Source organism: Bos javanicus, chromosome 8, assembly GCF_032452875.1.
Source record: "Bos javanicus breed banteng chromosome 8, ARS-OSU_banteng_1.0, whole genome shotgun sequence".
Lineage (NCBI taxonomy): Eukaryota > Metazoa > Chordata > Mammalia > Artiodactyla > Bovidae > Bos > Bos javanicus.
The window spans coordinates 39560401-39580723 of record NC_083875.1 but is presented as its reverse complement, the minus strand read 5'-3'; the positions used below and the strand labels follow the sequence as shown (position 1 = coordinate 39580723).

The window sequence follows — 20323 nt, the reverse complement described above, 5'->3', positions numbered from 1 at the left end:
GTTTCCGGGCCAAATGCGTTGTTGATGTTACTAGTTATCTCTGCTGCTTTGTAACCCATTTTGAACTTAAATAAGAAAATCCCTCAAATTTGCTTTTTGTCTAACATCATTTCCCTAGTGTAAAATAAATATAAACAGCAAGTAATAAGTCATTAGCAAAAAAAAAAAAGCGAGAAATGCCCATTAAAATGATGTATAACATAACCACATTTATTTAAGAATATATTCCAGTGTCAAACAGCAAAGTTCAGCAGTGCAAAATTGCAGTTACTTTTGTGCCAACCTATAATGCCTTTGTTATTTTTATGATATTAACTTTTTTTTAAGAGTCTAGGTCAGTTGTTTATAGAATATCCTACATTCTAAAGTGTCTTGTTATGTTTTCTCATAATGGCATTTAATTACTTTCTGTAACACCTGTTTGAACCTTGAAGGTGGTTCTTACTGAACCATTACAGTCAAATTAGTAGGAAGCTCACAGATAGGAACAGTGGTGGGTGTGCACTTCTACATCATCTGCATTCAGGGCTAGCACCCAGGGGTATAGCAAGGCCAGATTAGAATCGAGGATTTCAACCCTTCTTCCAGGATGAAAATGGAATCTTGGCCTTCAGTCTTTTAGTCACCTCGGTTTTCATGAGTTGGGGCAGAATCAGCCCTTCTTACGGCATGATTGTGGGTTGGGATGAAATTTTTGTGATTATAGCTACGTGACATATCCTACTAGTGGCATCTAGCCCTGATCTCTTAGTACTTACTTTGAACAATTAATCTGTCTGTAGCTGGTGTCCTTAGAGTTCTGTAGAAAGTCACTTTCTTTTAGGATACCAGTTTAAAACCTTATTCTTACCCTTGTATTTAAGGTTTGATTAGATTCTAGTTAGACATTTTTGTCATAGGTGATGTTTTGTACTTCCTGTGACATCATGTAGCAATAGCATCAAGCTGTCTCAATATTGATGAGCTAAATTTGATTACTTGTAGTGATAATAGCTACGTATATCTTTATTATAGAAGTTTTTTTGTTTTGAGATTAGTAGGTAGTTTTTTAATAAAAAAAATAATTTTGGGCTTATGAGAAATGGAAAGAAAAATAAAGAATATAGGCACTATAAATACTTAAATTGTCAATCTTTTGTAATTATTAACACCTACTTCTTATATTAGAGATATCTGGATTCCTCACTGACTTATTAGAGCTCAGCAACCCAGAGTTAGCACTTGACAATTTTAGATGCAAAGCAAAAACAATACCTGCTAGCCACTTAGTGCTGTGTCTCTGCAAAGTAGCTAATTGGGCAGGTAGTCTGGATAGATGTTCCAGGCATTTGTCTTCTGACAGGTTGAAATAACAGATCAGATTTTCTCTCCCACCTGAAATAGTCAAGAAAATGGACAAAGAGATGAAACAGCTATTTCAAATTCAAGACATAGGACATCAGGCAACAAAGGACAGTGGTCCCTGAGAGATGAGAATCTAAATAAAAAAATTAAAAAAAAAACAGCTCTTCAACTGTCCCAGTTTTAATTTCTTTGAGAGAGTTTCCAGCACGTGGATGGGGAGACAGAGCCTGGCAGATTCCCTGGACTGAGTGTGTGCAAATGAAAGTCTGGGAGACCAAAGCAGCAGGGGATCACAGACCAGACACCAGAGAGGAGAGAGTGGCACAAAGAGAGAACTTCTTTTGAGTATTAAATTGAAATGTGGAAGATAAAAGACCCAAATCAAATATTACAGAAGAAAAGATTAATATACTTGAAGAACATAGCAAGAGAAAGGATACAAAATGAAACAGAAAAAAAGGAATTTAAAAACAGAGCATCAGGGAGCTATGGGATAGCTTTAAGCAGCCTGTTATTGCAGGTGTTTTATTTAGTCCCATTCTGATCCTTAAGAGTTAGGCCTGGCTGGAAACCGATCAGAGCTGCTGTGAGGAGACCGTCTGACTTCTCCTACCTTGAAGGATTACACATAAGGGTCAGAACATTCTGGCAGTCATATGCTTGGTGTCATCCTGGTATGTGCAGAAGCAGCCTTGGGTTTAAATCATTTTAAAAACAACATTGATGTTAAATTTTGACCTGAGAATAGCCATGTAAGGAGAAATGGTGTTTTTTATGATTATTGTAGTTCAATTTTGAAATGTAGCTTAGATGTAATAGAAAAACTCTCTTGGTTTCTGGCCCTTTGTAACAGTTTGACCCTTCTAAAAAAATTTTTTAACAGAATCATAACACATATCATAGATATACGAGTATGTATAAAGATAGGCTCAATAAAGGACAGAAATGGTATGGACCTAACAGAAGCAGAAGATAATAAGAAGAGATGGCAAGAATACACAGAAGAACTGTACAAAAAAGATCTTCACGACCCAGATAATCACAATGGTGTGATCACTAACCTAGAGCCAGATATCCTGGAATGTGAAGTCAAGTGGGCCTTTAGAAAGCATCACTACGAACAAAGCTAGTGGAGGTGATGGAATTCCAGTTGAGCTATTCCAAATCCTGAAAGATGAAGCTGTGAAAGTGCTGCACTCAATATGCCAGCAAATTTGGAAAACTCAGCAGTGGCCACAGGACTGGAAAAGGTCAGTTTTCATTCCAGTCCCAAAGAAAGGCAATGCCAAAGAATGCTCAAACTACTGCACAATTGCACTCATCTCACACGCTAGTAAAGTAATGCTCAAAATTCTCCAAGCCAGGCTTCAGCAGTATGTAAACCGTGAACTTCCTGATGTTCAAGCTGGTTTTAGAAAAGGCAGAGGAACCAGAGATCAAATTGCCAACATCCGCTGGATCATGGAAAAAGCAAGAGAGTTCCAGAAAAACATTCTGTTTCTGCTTTATTGACTATGCCAAAGCCTTTGATTGTGTGGATCACAATAAACTGTGGGAAATTCTGAAAGAGATGTGAATACCAGACCACCTGATCTGCCTCTTGAGAAATTTGTATGCAGGTCAGGAAGCAACAGTTAGAACTAGACATGGAACAACAGACTGGTTCCAAATAGGAAAAGGAGTACGTCAAGGCTGTATATTGTCACCCTGCTTGTTTAACATATATGCAGAGTACATCATGAGAAATGCTGGATTGGAAAAACACAAGCTGGAATCAAGATTGCCGGGAGAAATATCAATAACCTCAGATATGCAGATGATACCACCCTTATGGCAGAAAGTGAAGAGGAACTAAAAAGCCTCTTGATGGAGGTGAAAGTGGAGAGTGAAAAAGTTGGCTTAAAGCTCAACATTCAGAAAATGAAGATCATGGCATCCGATCCCATCACTTCATGGGAAGTAGATGGGGAAACAGTGTCAGACTTTATTTTTCTGGGCTCCAAAATCACTGCAGATGGTGACTGCAGCCATGAAATTAAAAGACGCTTACTCCTTGGAAGGAAAGTTATGACCAACCTAGATAGCATATTGAAAAGCAGAGACATTACTTTGCCAACAAAGGTTCGTCTAGTCAAGGAGATGGTTTTTCCTGTGGTCATGTATGGATGTGAGAGTTGGACTGTGAAGAAGGCTGAGCGCCAAAGAATTGATGCTTTTGAACTGTGGTGTTGGAGAAGACTCTTGAGAGTCCCTTGGACTGCAAGGAGATCCAACCAGTCCATCCTAAAGGAGATCAGTCCTGGGATTTCTTTGGAAAGAATGATGCTAAAGCTGAAACTCCAGTACTTTGGCCACCTCATGTGAAGAGTTGACTCATTGGAAAAGACTCTGATGTTGGGAGGGATTGGGGGCAGGAGGAGAAGGGGACGACAGAGGATGAGATGGCTGGATGGCATCACTGACTCAACGGACATGAGTATGAGTGAACTCCGGGAATTGGTCACGGACAGGGAGGCCTGGCGTGCTGCGATTCATGGGGTCGCAAAGAGTCGGACACGACTGAGCGACTGATCTGATCTGATAATGTATACAATGAAAAGTAGCATATTACCAGTATTGAACTGATGAAGCCCCTGCTTCCTCCTCTTCTGTGAAACATTCTTCTTTCTACCAGGGCAGTTACTAATCTGGAACTTGTGTGCACTAGTTCTTTGTGTATTTTTACCACAAATGTATTTCACTACTATGTTTTGGATGTTTTTCACAGTATAGAAATGAAATTATACTATTTATATAGATATATAGATAGATGGGTGGGTAGAGAGAGATGCTGTCCATTTTAAGGTATAGGACAAAAATTCATTTTCAGTTCTATATGGTATACTATTATATGAATATACCACAGTTTCTCTTCCCTTTGTCGTTGCTGGACATGTGAATGGTTGGCATTTGTTTGCACTTAAAGTCTTATAATGAACATTGTATATGTCACAAAGACAAGGATATTTCTAAGATATATCTATAGGTGAAATCACTAGACTGTAGAATATGCATTTGTTTCAGATTATGAGATGACTGTAAATTATTTACAAAATGGTTGTGTTCTAGTTTATACTCCTATCAGCAGAACATATTTCCATAGTCATGTTTTTTATATTTGTATTTGTCTTTTTACACTGAAAGTCTTTTTGATTTTCACAGTGGTTCTGTACAGGTTTATACAATAGATAACACCACTGGAGCCATGCAGCTGTCTCATAAACTAGAATTAACAGCAAAACAGTATCCTGGTGAGTCCTCTTCTTTTTTTTTTTCCCCCTTTCTTCTTAATTACAGATAATATGTGTAGTGAGTTTTGATTTGAATTAGATGATGGATGCCAAAGGCCAAGTATTATTAAAACATGTAACAACAATTCTCTCTGACTCAAGGATTTCTACTAGAGTCTCCTGGGAGACCTCTTTTATCTTCCATTCAGTTTTCTTTATCCTCAGTTGTAGCCTCTATGTTGCTTGTCTGGGCTTTGCTTTAGACTCTTTCCTAATTTCATTGCCTCTGTTATTTTATGCCTTCATTTCCATTTAGTCATTCAACAAGTAATTATTGAGTACCTACTATAGGCCAGACATTGTTCTAAATGCTGGTACACAGTAGTGAACAAAACAAAAAGTCTCTCTTGGAACTCCCTTTGTGACTCTTAGGTGAATTCTGTCCACTGGAGTAAGTGTAAAATCTGTTATTATTGGAAATGTGTTTGACTGAAACTAACAGAAAACCCAACTTACTATCCCTTAAACAAATAGTATTTATTCTCTATAATGGCAAGAAATCCAAAGGTAAGCTTCTACTGGCATTCATTTGGCCTTTTCTTTCATGATCACAGGTTAACTTCTAAGGCCCAACTGTTACTTCTTGAGTCAAGAACAAAGGAGGAAAGAAAGCATATGTATGTTTTCTGATCAGGAAAGCAGAAACTAGATTGAAATGAGTTTTTGCTGAGAGGATATCTGTTTGTTTCTTCCAGTCACCTGGGAAAACGACATTAGTCTTGAAGCCTTTGCATTATATTCTCTGTTTGAGATTTTTTTCATTTTTGAATCCTACAAGTTATACAGATTTTAGATGAGCCTGAGGACTGGCTTATGGTTGCAGATTCTCAGGGGAGCTTCTTTATTTTCCATTCAATACCATGGGCAAAAACAGGAAAGTGCTTCTTGCTATTTTTTTCACCTTCTGTGTGGTAGAGTTTATTTCTCACTCTCCCTTGAATATGACATTGTATTCTCAGCATTACATGGGTATCTTCTATTCCCCGTCTTGACCAAGCTCTGAGTTTTATCTTCTGTTCCTCATATGTTGAGAGTCATCATAGGTGAAAGTCAGGTCTCTAGGTTTTGGCAGAAAAATTCAGGGCAACAGCAGTTTGTACACTCACTTACCTCCCAGTGTTTTTTAATATTTTGAAATATTTAAGTATTCTGTTTAACATTTTACTTGTTGCAGTGTGGAGAGTCATTCCAGCTATCAAATTTGCTATATTGCCAGAAATAGAAATTAGTTCCTTAAGTTTTTATCACTCTTATTGCATAGCTTTTAAAGGTTGCTTTTTTTTTCTTATTTCCTAAAGAATTTTTGCTGCAGCTGGCAAGAACAGGGTGTTGTGTATTTTGATTGTGTTTTCTAACCCTTTTATCTGTTTCTTTTTTATCCATACTGTTGATGTGATGTCCAGTGTGATAACCACATGTGGTTATTTAAATGAAACTAAAAGAAAATCAAAACGTTTCTTAGTTGCCTCAGTCAGTTTAGTCGCTCAGTCGTGTCTGACTCTTTGCGACCCCGTGGACTGCAGCATGCCAGGCTTCCCAGTCCATCACAACTTTCCGGAGATTGCTGAAGTTCATATCCATCGAGTTGGCAGTGCCATCCAGCCATCTCATCTTCCATCTTCCCCTTCTCCTCCTGCCTTCACTCTTTCCCAACATCAGGGTCTTTACCAATAAATCATTTCTTCACATCAGGTGGCCCAAATATTGGAGCTTCAGCATCAGTCCTTCCAGTGATATTCAGGACTGATTTCCTTTAGGATTGACTGGTTTGGTCTCCTTGCAGTCCAAGGGACTCTCAAGAAAAACATCAATTCTTCAGCGCCCTCGTTTCTTTATGGTCCAACTCTCACATCCATACATGATCACTGGAATAACCATAGCTTTGACTAGACAGACCTTTGTCAGCGAAGTAGTGTTTCTGCTTTTTAATATGCTGTCTAGGTTGGTCATAGCTTTTCTTCCAAGGAGCAATCGTCCTTTAATTTCATGGCTGCAGTCACTATCTGCAAAGATTTTGGAGCCCAAGACAATGAAGTCTGTCACTATTTCCAGTTTCCCATCTATTTGCCTTGAAGTGATGTGACTGGATACCATGATCTTCATTTTTTGAATGTTGAGTTTTAAGCCAGCTTTTTCACTCTCCTCTTTCACTTTCATCAAGAAGCTCTTTAGTTCCTCTTCATTTTCTGCCATGAGGATGGTGTCCTCTGCATATCTGAGGTTATTCTATTTCTCCCAGCAGTGTTGATTTCAGCTTGTGCCTCATCCAGCCCAGCATCTCGCATGATTTTCTTCATATAAGTTAAATAAGTAGGGTGGCAATATGCAGCCTATATGTACTTCTTTCTCAATTTGGAACCAGTCCATTGTTCCATGGCTGGTTCTAACAGTTGCTTCTTGACCTGCATACAGATTTCTCGGGAGGCAGGTAAGGTGGTCTGGTATTCCCATCTCTAAGAATTTTCCACAGTTTGTTGTGATCCATACAGACAAAGGCTTTAGTCAGTAAAGCAGAAGTATATGTTTTTCTGGAACTTTCTTGTATTTCTGTGATCCAATGGATGTTGGCAGTTTGATTTTTGGTTCCTCTGCCTTTTTGAAATCCAGCTTGAAACATCTGGACGTTCTTGGTTCACATACTATTGAAGCCTCACTGGGCGAATTTTGAGCATTACTTTGCTAGCCTGTGAGATGAGTGCAATTATACAGTAGTTTGGCATTGCCTTTCTTGGGATTGGAATGAACACTGACCTTTTCCTGTCCTGTGGCCACAGCTGAGTTTTCCAGATATGCTGGCATGTTGAGTGCAGCACTTTAAAAGCATCACTGTTTAGGATTTGAACTAGCTCAATTGGAATTCCATCACCTTCACTAGCTTTGTTCATAGTGATGCTTCCTAAGGCCTACTTGACTTCACATTCCAGGATGTCTGGTTCTAGGTGAGTGATCACATCATCGTGATTATCTGGGTCATGAAGATCTTTTGTGTATTGTTGCCACCTCTTCTTAGTATCTTCTGCTTCTGTTAGGTCAATACCATTTCTGTCCTTTATTGTGCCCATCATTGCATGAAATGTTCCTGTGGTATCTCTAATTTTCTTGAAGAAATCTCTAGTCTTTCCCATTCTATTGTTTTCCTCTTTCTTTGCATTGATCACTAAGGAAGGCTTTCTTATCTCTCATTGCTATTTTTTTGAACTCTGCATTCAGATGGTTATATCTGTCCTTTTCTCCTTTGCCTTTTGCTTCTCTTCTTTTCACAGCTATCTGTAAGACCTCCTCAGAGAGCCATTTTGCCTTTTTGCATTTCTTTTTCTTGGGGATGGTCTTGATCACTGCCTCCTGTACAATGTTTGAACCTCCATCCATAGTTCTTCAGGCACTCCGTCTGTCAGATCTAATCCCTTGAATCTATTTGTCACCGCCACTGTGTAATCGTAAGGGATTTGATTTAGGGATTCATTTAAACCTGAAGGGCTTAGTGGTTTTTATTACTTTCTTCAATAAGGAGTTCATGATCTGAGCTACAGTCAGCTCCCCATCTTGTTTTTGCTTAGCTTCTCCATCTTTGGCTGCGAAGAATATAATCAGTCTGTTTTTGGTATTGGCCTTCTGGTGATGTCCATGTGTAGAGTTATCTCTTGTGTTGTTGGAAGAAGGTGTGTGCTGTGACCAGTGTGTTCTCTTGACAAAACTCTGTTAGCCTTTGCCCTGCTTCATTCTGTACTCCAAGGTCAAACTTGCCTGTTACTCCAGGTTATCTCTTGACTTCCTACTTTTGCACTCCAGTCTCCTATGATGAAAAGGACATCTTTTATTTTTTTGGTGTTAGTTCTAAAAGCTCTTGTAGGTCATCATAGAACCGTTCAGCTTCACCTTCTTTGGGATTAGTGATTTGGGGGCATAGATTTGGATTACTATGAAATCTCAGTTGCCTCTTTACACCTAAATGTTAAATAGCCTGATGCAGCTTAGTGGCTGTCTGTTAGACCAAGCAAATATAGAATATTTACATCATTTCAGGAAGTTCTGTTGATCCCTTCTGTTGATCGTTTGACAACACTGTACTGAATTTTTCAGGTTGTTTCCTTTTCTCAGGTTCTTGGAATGCCATTTCTCCCTTTAGTTATCTGCTAATTCCTGCTCTTGTGGTCTTTGTTATGGGAGAGGGCTGCCCTTTTGGATTATGTAACTTTTGGCTATACAGCTGCTTAAAATGTTGGGAGACTTGTGTTGTCCTGCCTCTTGAACAGACATAAGCGTCTATGTTTCTTCTGGCTTCACTGGCTGATTTTTACAGGTGGCAGCACATCAGGAATCCTTACATGATCATCAGCTTCCATTCTGATTCTCAGACTCATGTTGCCCTGAAACCCCTTTTTTGTCTTTGTATAAGGACCCCCAACTCCCTAGTCACACCTAGGTCCCATTCCAACCTTCTGTCCCTATATTTCCAACTATTTTCGCCTCATCACTTCCCACTCTTGACACCTGCTGCTGCTAAGTCCCTTCAGTTGTGTCCGACTCTGTGCAACCCCATAGACGGCAGCCCACCAGGCTCCCCCGTCCCTGGGATTCTCCAGGCAACAACACTGGAGTGGGTTGCCATTTCCTTCTCCAAGGCAGGAAAGTGAAAAGTGAAAGTCAATATTGAAAGTGAAGTCGCTCAGTCGTACCCGACTCTTAGTGACCCCATGGACTGCAGCCTACCAGGCTCCTCCATCCATGGGATTTTCCAGGCAAGAGTACTGGAGTGGGGTGCCATTGCCTTCCCTGACTCTTCACACCTAGGCTGCCTTAATTCAAGCACTAACCAGTCTCACGTTTGGTTTTTTTCTTCTGGCTCCTGGAGATCATCCTTTCTATCTTGCAAATTCAACTGTAACAGCAAGTTTGGGGATTATTTTTTACATTTTTCTCATTATGCAAATTATCACAATCTTAAGTTTACGGTAGGTTACCAGCTAGATAAATTTTTTGTATTCCTGCCACTTGAAAATTAGGTTAACCATCATTACTATTTTATTGTACATCTATGTACCTAGATTTTTTTAACATGTGTACAATGCTTGGAAAATACGTACATATGTGTGTATGTAGATATATATATACAGATATATATGTTTACTTGGGATAATAGGAATACTGTTTATAAGCTAAAACACTAGCAGCTTTTTGTGATAGTAAATACACATCTAAACCTTTTTTTTTTTCCTTGCACATGGAATTGCTTTCGTTTTATAAGCCTTGATTTGAGTTTGTATTTTTTTCTTGGTTTGGATTTAAATTTCTCTCCTAAGTGTATAAAGTATACTAATAAGATACGATGTTGCTTAGACATGTTCCCATTTTTATATACATAAATACCAGTTACTCATATACCTGAATTATGGTGGGAAATGGTAATGTGAGGATTCAAACCTAGGCAGAGGGAAAAAGTTTTACTCTGTTAACCAAGCCTGTCTTTTGTAGGCTAATATCTGTATACCACCCCTTTGCAGCAGATTTATTTACAACAAAAATTTATTAATACTGCAGATGTAAAGAACTGTAATTGTAAAGAAGGTCATACAGATCTTGTTGAATTCCTGATGGGAAATGCTGGTATGTTTCATTTAACTCTGCAGTAAAGAAACTTGGATTTTACTATGCAATGAAATTTTCCGCTTTAGTAATTATATATAGGGTTAGAAGACATATTATTAGTTAAAAGAAGATGTAAGCATCTATAGTGCCAAAGCTGGAGTTTACCTACTTAATCCTAACATAAGGTTAAACTTCAGTTTGCTTTAATTTGACTCCCTTTGATATTACTGAAAAAACATGGAGATCATGGCAAAATATTTTATATTTTGAAACACCTCATACTTTGTAGAGTACTTTGATATTGTATTGAATTATTCAAGGGAAATATTATTCCCATCTTAGAGAAACTGATTTTCCCAAAGCCAAAGAGTTTTTAAGACCACACAGTTGTATCAATAGTTATTTAAGCTAATAGCAGCAAGAAATGGTTCTGGGTTCTTACGAATCACTTGGGTACAGAGTTTGTTCTGCTTAAATCAGGCCCAGGCTGATGATCATACTAATTTTAAATAGCCCTAAATGAACTGAATTCATCTCACTGAAGCAGACATGCCTTTTTGCTTGTTTCAAGTTGAAGATAGAGGCTGTAAAAAGTACTAAGTGTGAAACAGTCATTTATCCTTAACTTTTCTGTGGTTTCTTAACAGACATTTGGAACAAAACAGGAGCTGTTAAGTTGGTCAGGTGGTCTCCTGACAATAGTGTTGTAATAGTGACCTGGGAATATGGAGGCCTTTCTTTATGGAGTGTATTTGGAGCCCAGCTGATTTGTACACTTGGAGGAGATTTTGCGTGAGTCATTAAAGAAATTTTGGACAAAATAACTCCATTTTCTCTGAGACAATACACACACACACACGCATGCACTTTGTCATACAGCTCACAGTTTGCCTTATTTGACACTTACCCCAAAACAGTTTATAAGGTTCAGAATTAATTTATTCAGAATGTATCAATTCCTCGTACATCCATCCTCTTTCAGTTGATTGTTCATTCAATAAAAATGCATTTATTTATCGAACCCCTGTTGTATATGTGATAAATGTTTGATTCAAGGCTAAATCACACATGAATCTGTTCAAGTAGCTTATTATCTAATAAGAGCTGTAAACTATATATATAAGTAGCTAGTAGGAAGTGAAAAATTACATTATCTCATTGAGTTAGTATAGGTTCTCTGTGGGTTGACAGAAGTGGGTTAATATCTCTGCCCGTTTCATATACTACGCTGAACTTTAGTTCTGACGTAATGAACACACCTGCCCAAACTGCATGACCCTGTCAAGAAATTATTTATTACCTGGAAGACTGTATCTCAGTGACATACCTAGGTACATTGACCAGGAGTCTCATATTTCACACAGTATTGGGTATTTCTCTTTCAAAGGAAAAAAATCATTTTTAAAAAAATTAAAGCTAAATGTTGTATGCAATTAGAAGATTCTTTTTAATTTTCTGTTCTGTTTCAGCTATAGGTCAGATGGTACCAAAAAAGATCCCCTTAAAATCAACTCTATGGTAAGTTCTTTCTATAAAATATTGATACAATGTGAAAAACTTGTTTTTTTTCTTCCTGTTTTTCCCTCATACTGACCTAATAAAATTAAAAAAGCTCTTCTCCAAAATGAGAAGAAAGTCTAGGGGGGTATTTTATTTATGCAGAATTGGAGCAGTGCTCTGTTGAGAATCTGCAAGAGGGTGTGAGCAACAAAAGTCACCTGAATCTTTTCAAGGTTCCCACTAGGGTAGCTTTTTGCATAATTTTTTTTTTGGTCACTCAGGGGCCAGTCTTACATTGCATATTTTCTTGGTCCCTTTCCTTATTTATTCAAAGGTTTGGTGACGAAGGAGTCCTAAGTTAAATTTAAGTGTAGATATTAACGTCTACACTAAAGCAGAAACTTTAACTGGTTAACGCCCAGATTATTTTATCTTGAACCTCCCTGCTTTTTGCCAGTCCCACCTACATATCCTTAGTGTCAAACCTCAGGGTTGCCAGATCCCAAGGGTGTCCTGTGTGATGCCCTGAGCGGATGAACCAGACCTGCGCCTGGGTTTGTTTTCCCTCAGCTAGTGGCCTAAGGAGCCTGAGATAATCGCCCTCCCATTATTATGTATTATTAGCTATTATTATTACCTATGCTGTTATCCGGGCTTCCCTGGTGGCTCAGATGGTAAAGAATCCGCCTACAAAGTGGGAGACCTGGGTTCTATCCATAGGTCAGGAAGATCCCTTAGAGGAAGGCATGGCAACCCACTCCAGTATTCTCGCCTGGAGAATTCCATAGACAGAAGAGCCTGGCTGGCTACAGTTCATAGAGTCACAAAAAGTCAGACACAACTAACCACACAGCATAGGAGGACATGCTATTATCTGAGTATGAGAAGTTGCAAGGTAAACGGAGTAATGATGCTGCTAATGCTGATAAGGCTCTGAGAACTCTGGAATAGTTGCACTTGTTCTCAAAAGGAAGTCCCACACCGACTTCTTCCACTCCAAAATCAGTTTATGCCCCAGGCACCTCATCATGTGTATGAGTCTTCACTTAAACCCCAAAAGAAAACTTGGGCCTTCTTGGAGAAATATCATACGCCATCCCTTATATGAGAAATCTAAAAAGAAATGATACAAATGAACTTATTTACAAAATAAAAACAGACTTACAGACTTTGAGAAGAAACTTATGGTTGCCAGGAGGGAAGGATGGAGAGAAGGGATAGCTAGGGAGTTGGAGATCAACATGTACACACTGTTATATTTGATATGGATAACCAACAAAGTCCTAAGTCCTACTGTACAGCACTCTGCTCAATGTTATATGGCAGTCTAGATGGAAGGGGAATTTGAGAGAGAATGGATGCATGTATACGTGTGCCTGAGTCCTTTGATGTCCACCTGAAACTATCACAACACTGGTAATAAGCTATGCCTGCATGCTCAGAAAAGAAAAAAAAAAAAAGCTCTTCTAGTCTCATGAGACTCTTCTTAAACAGTTCTTGCTTTAATAAAAGCGTTATCTTTAACAGTCTGTCTTTAACAGGCTATCTAATTTTCAGTGTTTGATTTTTATTTTGTTTTGATGTGTCCAATAAGCCCTGTCGTCTCTGTGAACACAGTGACTGTTCAGATCAGGCGTTTGTTTTTCCAAAACAACCTGCATTTCTTCTGTGACTCAGCACCCACTTCCCATAGCCTCCTTTCTTTTAATGTGAAGTGTTCATTGGGTCTTTTTCCTGGAGGACATGTACATTATTTGAGCATATTTTAAACTTTTCCGTAGACTTAAAAGAATTGTAGTCCTTGTTGTAATAGTATTTTTACCATCAGTTTTCAACAGCTTCTGTAGAAAGCAGTGAGGTATAACTACCCTTGTCCTTACATAAAAACATTTTCTTACTATAGCCCTCTCCATACCATCTTTGTGAAATTAGTGGCTGTGAGGCTTAGGCTTATCACTACCTTTCTCTCCTGCTCCACAGAGGAAGGCATTTTCTGATCATGGGTTTCTCAAAGAATTTAAACCACCATGGTTGCCTTGAAACCATGGGCTTCCCAACCTTTCATCACCAAGGATCCCATTTGATGGCTCTACACACCTTCATACTTGTAATTTTCAAACACCGTTTCTGTGACTGCCAATCAGTGCTTCTGAATGGTGTGCAACAACTGGTGTTACCAGCCTCACTAAGCTGATATTTTAATCACAAACTAAGAATCTTAGCATTTTAGTTAACTTGTGCAACTGAAACTTCTCATGGGAAAGCAGAACTTCTGAAATTTTGCAACAATTCATGGACCTCTCCTCCCCTCATTAGTATTTTCTTGGCCTTGCAGGTTAGGAATTAATACTCTCCCATGATTTTTTTTTTTAAGTGATTTTAACAATCATGAAATCTAATTATAGAATATTAAAATTGACTGGGCCTGGTTAATTTCTTTGAGCTCTCTCATTTTATAAAGGAAGAAACTTAAACCCTGTGAAACCAAATAGTTTGGCCAAGGTAGTACAACAAAATGGTAGCCAAGCTGCAGTGGAAACCCTAGTCTCATAGTCGCCAGTCCATTGTTCTTTGTTCTGTACAAGATTGTATCTGTTTCGGTGCTTGTTTGTCAAGCTTCAGCTATGTAATGTGGATCTTGTCTTTCTGAGGAAGTTCTTTGTATTTGAGAGGCAGTTAAATTCATAGAGAAGTTGCAGATAGCAGTAGGCATTTCTTAGGATTTCTAGCTAGGATTAGTATGTAGTGTTTTCACTATTCTAGGTGGAGAGCAATGATGGTTTCTACTGGCCATCTAAGATGTAGTAGATGGAGGTATATGATTCTTGTCTGTGGTGTTTGTCATGGTATCTCCAGCCTTCAGAAGTAATTAATAATGCTTATTGTTGGTTATTTGAGAATTTAAATACTTAAAGCCAGGAAAAAATAACAAATTTTCTATTGCTTTGATTTCCCCCCTCTTCTTTTTCTCCCCGACCTCTTTCCCTAAGAGCTGGGGTGCTGAAGGCTATCACCTCTGGGTAATCAGTGGATTTGGTTCTCAAAATACTGAAAATGAGTCTGACTCCAAGAGTATAGTTAAACAGCCTGGTATTCTACTGTTTCAGTTTATCAAGAGTGCACTCACTGTAAACCCTTGTATGGTAAGTTTATTTAATTAAAACTCTGTTTGGTTTTGTTTTTAATGGCTTTGATGTAGAATATCAGACACAGATATGTCCTTATGACACAGATAATATTGCATGTACTCCTAAAATTGGCATATGATCTTCTTTTGTATATTTTTCTATGATTATTAGGTTTCTTTTTAATTTATATTAAATAATACCCCCAAATTTTATTTCTGAGCAGGATTAGCTTTTGGAGGGGGTAGGCCGCAGGATCTTAGTTCCCTGACCAGGGGTCAGACCTGCGCCCTCTGCAGTAGATGCACTGAGTTGTAACCACTGGACCACCACGGAAGTCCCATGCTTTTTTTTTTTTTTTAAGTAGGATCATAAGCAACTTGAGAAAAAACAGTGTTTACAGATTTACTTGAATAAAATTTAGTGTTAATAACATTTCCCAAAGTGTGTTCCACCAGGCACAATTTGTGAGAAATATAAATAGTAATTACATAGAATAAGAAAATGTTCTGTTGTCTTGTGTGAAATAAAGGAGTTAAAGCTGTAGAAATTTCTTTAGCATAGTAATCTAGTCTTTAATACGCTAATGTGCATCGTAAAAGTCCAGGAGTTGGTGTATAAAAAGCAATATTTCCCAGGCTTACTTACCTATGAATTTTTAAGGAAGACCTGCAAGAAAATAAGCCTTAGAATCCTGCTTTGGGAAACACTGCCCCAAATTATAACATAAATTCATGTTTATCAGTCTGAAATAAGATATTAATACGCTATTTATACATAAGAATAGTATGTGTTACATGATAGAAATGCATATCTTAGTATCTGCCATCAATGGGTTTTTAAATATATGGTGCAACCAGTTTCTAATTAAAATTTACAACACACTGAGAAAGAATGAAAGTACTGTGGATCTCAGACCTTATTACTGTAGTTGAATAATAAGAAAAACAAGGGTAGAGGATTTCTTCCTCTGCTCCCTCATCCAAAATAATAATATAAAAGCACCCCAAGTTTTATGTCAAGATGATATTTGGACTACAATGGGAACATGAGGGGTCGGGATGCTGATCTATCTAATTTACAAAAAATAGTGAGTGAATAATCTGCCTACATTTGAAAACACAGGCCTTTCACAGAAGTAGAAACTTTTTGTCTAAATGTCTTCAGAGCCTGGCACATCCCTTGGTACTAACCAAGCATTCACCAAGCAGTTATTGAATTGTTCTGAACCAGGCTGTAGGCTACTCTTCCTCCTCCCCATGATTTAAAAGATCCTCCAGAATCCAGTTATCCCTGTGTCTAATCCACTCCTTGCCATGTGGGCACATCGGTGAGCATGTACACAAAGTGACCAGACATCTTTTCTTATCATCGTTCATGAGATACTTTATATAAAACTACTTTGTAAACTGTAGACATTGAGTAGTTTTATTCAGTTTTCAGATGGAAAATCTCTCATAGCATTGCCATTTTGAAGTAGTTATGAAAGATACTTCTATAGCAGTTGTAACCCTGGGCATGTTTTGGAATCTATATGATAAAACAAACTTTAATAAAGATTATTTTACACTGGGAAGAAATCCTTAAAATGTTGCCTGTTAGTCTTAAATGTAACAGGGTGAGCACTTTTTATGTAGTCTTGTCCTCTGTGAGGAAAATCAATGCTGAAATGTATGGTATATTCCCAGCAATAAAACTAAATTGACATTTTACTTACTTTCCCCCACCTTACTTGTTTTTATTTGCTTTCCTTCCCTCTGCTTCCTTTTCCCTCATCTAGAGTAACCAAGAGCAAGTGTTGCTTCAGGGGGAGGATCGATTGTACTTGAACTGTGGAGAGGCCTCACAGAGCCAGAATCCCAGGAGTTCTTCAGCTCACTCTGATCACAGAACCCGTCGGGAAAAGAGCCCATTTGCAGGTGGTGGTTTAGAGTCTCAGAGTTTAAGCACTTTACTTGGTCATCGGCATTGGCATGTAGTACAGGTAAGTCTTCAGATGCTGTTGACTAGTGACTTAGTCCTTGCTAAGATAGCACCTAAAACAGATTTTTAAGTAATTCATTTGCTGAGGAACTTTCTAACCTTTTTTGACTGTCACGTCTCTCTTCTGCTTTTCTGTGCTCTTGTCCTCTTGTCTTCTCCTTTCTTTCCCCCAGTCCATTAGTAAGTGAATAGTTTGAAAAACTAGAAGTTTATGCTTTGCCCTTTTACTGTGCAGGACTGTCAGCCTTCTTTTGGTATAAATTTAGCTCTAGATTTGCAGAGGCAGAAGTGTGGTAATTTCATGAAAAGTGACACTGTCAATTAGTCCCCTGTCCAGATGATCTTGTAGTCCTAATGGGTACACATTGAGGTTAATTGCCTGACTTTGGACCCAAGTTGAAGACTTGTGATTAGTCTAGAACATTATTGTTAATAATTTTATTATTACTTGGTCTTGCTCCAGATTATTTACTCATTCTGATGTAACTTTCAAATTAGTGGTTTCTTTTAGTAATTCTGATAAATTGACTTAATATAGAAATTACTTCTGAGTTTTGAAAACAAAATTAATTTGGACAAGTTAGTAAACTGAAGTTTCTTGAAAGAAACTTTCATACATATTTGAGTCCTAAGTGTTTTCTTCCCAGTTTTGTCACCAAAATGTCTTAGATACATCAGAGTCTACTCTTGAGTTAGTTTCTTTTAGTCATTGTCTATTTTCACAATTCTTTGTCTTCTACATTCTATACTTTTACCTAGCTTACTTCACCGCCCATGTTATTTTCAATTGACTTTGAGTGAAGATAATGAGAGATAGAAGAATGGTCTCTGTGTGAAAAATTAAAGGAAGAATATCTCCTACATTGACATGTGGTATACACTAAAAGAAAATGTATTTAACTTACATTGATAAATTCATAAAATCAAACAATGTGCATACCATTTTATAATTAGTAACAGTTATTAAATAAAACTGCATCAGCTACTTCCTTGACTAAAATTTTCCACTGCTCCCTTCTCTCCTATAGCCATTTCTCTGCTATTTTCATTCCCCCATACTTTGAACTATTCATTCTACACTGACCTAGCATGAATGCCAGTTCTGCCTAGCCAGGTCTGTGTTGCCAGAGAGCCAAGTAGAGCAGAGGATCGAAGAAGGTAGGTCTGGAACTCAAAAATCCATCAGGCAATAACAAAAATGGAATTTCCTTCCAGCTCAAAAATTCAGTGATTCTGTGATTCATAGCCATCTATGAAGTATCCTGTGTTAGAAGCATCTAACACTGCTTTTACAACTTCAGACAAATAGGTACTAGCAATATTCTTCTGTCATTCTGTTCTTTAGATATCTAAAGTACTCAGAAAGATAAACTTAACTCTAGCTTTACCTAATGGTTTCCATTTCCTTAAAGCTAATAAAAATAATGCTAGAGTTGTTGTATTCCCCCCAAATTAAGTTATAATGGACTCATAGAATTTTTAGAGCTGGAAGGACCTTAGCAATCATGTAGTCCAACTAGATTTTATACATGAGGAAATTGAAGCTCAGGGAAGTTAGGTGACTTGCCCAAGGTCACACAGCAGAATAGTGGCAGACTTGATCCTTACCATGATACAAATTAAGGGAATAATAGAACCTATCTTAAAACCTAGGTACTAAATGTTGAAGCATATGATATACTGCTGACTTAGATCTATTAATAAAACCTAGCATGTGCCTACTTGGCATTGTTTTTACTTTGAGTTGCCCCAAGCTTTGTTTGCTGGTAATCCAGCCACAAGAGTCAATGCAGTGTTTTGGTGGTGTGTGTTTGGTAGTGTGGTTTTACAGTGTCTATATAATGTTAATACTTTACCTTCCAGACATTTTAGCCTTTAGTAAGTATTCCCTGAAGAAACATGGGTGCCTGTTTAATTCCGCCTTCAGCACATACTCTTGTCCAAGAGAGTGCCTGCATCCTCCATCAAAGTGGCTTTGTTTGTGTGATTAGTACTTTGTATGCTTCTTGTACAGCTTAGAGTTCATCAGATGAGCTCAACTAATCCTGCTTGCTCTGTCTGTTTCCCATCTAGACTACTAGGTTTTTTGTTTGTTTGTTTAAGCTTTCTACCTTATACTCATTAGTTTCCTGGTCAGAAGATTCTATGTTAATTATGTTTTCTCCTTTAACAAAAATAACACAGATGCATACTTGTCAGAAGCAGGGTAATGTATCAGGCACTTTGTTAAGTCAACAAAGAGGATTGTAAAGGCTATTTAATTTATAAATGATTTGCTCTCATTCCTACAATGTGAATCAAATGTTCCGGGTATTTGGCACAGATCAGATCTCCTAGGATGATGGTTTTCACAATCTCACCAGATACAGACAGAAGTAAATCTGAGGAGGAGACAGGGTTTTAGCAGAATGACTTTAAAGGGAAAAAGGTAGATGTAGGTTCTACAAGAGATGGAAAAATCCTAAGATGTTAAGAGTAGAGATTCTGTAGCTTAGCACTGGGTTTCCCAGTAGTGTGACATGACTTTTATGCACTGAGTATGCAGTCCTGACCTGAGTTTCTTCATCATCCATTAGCCACCTCTTCTCTTAGTTTTGCCATTTTCTGTTCTCAGTATTAGGGGTGGAACTCAAAGTTCAGGTAATATGTAGATCTCCTAGGGAAAACAAAAGTTTTTGTTCTTATTTCATAGCATCTTTAAGACATAAAACTGTATAAATAAAGCTTCAATGTAAGTTTTGAAAGCAAACCATTTACCATTTGTGGCATCTCATACACTTTTGGAGGATAGAAGAATAAATTGTTTTCTCTTAGAGATATTCATCAGAATGTGATCAAATGATAAGATTTAACCGTGGTTCCTATGATTGGAAACTCTTCGTGTTGGAATCCATTTTGGCTGTGAGATTTCACTTCCCACTTTACACACTCACACATTTCATAAATACTAAGAAATACCAAGGTTTGGGGGAAGTAGGGGCATTTTTGGTTTTTTGGTTGCTTGTTTTTTTCAGTGTCTTGGGTGCTAGCTCAGTTATACTCCAGGAACATCCTTCTTCAAGTGACTATTTTTATTTTCTTCATTCAAAAAAAGAATTTCACTTATATCCCCCTACAAAACTACTTTCAGATTTTACTTTGCCACCTGATCGTTACCTCAGATTACCATTATTCTGCACTAATTTCACCCATCATAATGAATTTTACTAGTTGGCCTGAATGGTACAGCATATCTTTAAGATACAAGTTAAGCATTCTTCAAGTATATCTGTCACTTAATTCTCTAAGGTAGGCATCCACACATAAGCAGTTCTGGGGTTAAGAACTTCCTAATGTACTAAAAGCTATTAATTTATTTAGATTTTAGGTTGACTAACTGGATAATAAGTGAAGTCTGACAAAAATAGTTTTATGAATAAATTTTATCAAGATTAATACAGATGTTTTCAGCAGGTT

The 20323-nt window shown here is 37.8% G+C and overlaps 1 protein-coding gene across 9 annotated transcripts in view; it reads left to right on the top strand.

Moving 5' to 3' along the window:
* Window positions 1-20323, top strand: part of RIC1 (RIC1 homolog, RAB6A GEF complex partner 1) — a 151616-nt gene that overhangs the window by 103640 nt on the left and 27653 nt on the right. For all 9 annotated transcript variants that reach the window (XM_061425350.1, XM_061425348.1, XM_061425347.1 and 6 more), the window contains 5 exons: window positions 4546-4634; window positions 10907-11051; window positions 11729-11777; window positions 14750-14902; window positions 16665-16868. In XM_061425350.1, coding sequence (XP_061281334.1) covers window positions 4546-4634; window positions 10907-11051; window positions 11729-11777; window positions 14750-14902; window positions 16665-16868 — 640 coding nt within the window. The remainder of the gene's footprint in view (window positions 1-4545; window positions 4635-10906; window positions 11052-11728; window positions 11778-14749; window positions 14903-16664; window positions 16869-20323) is intronic.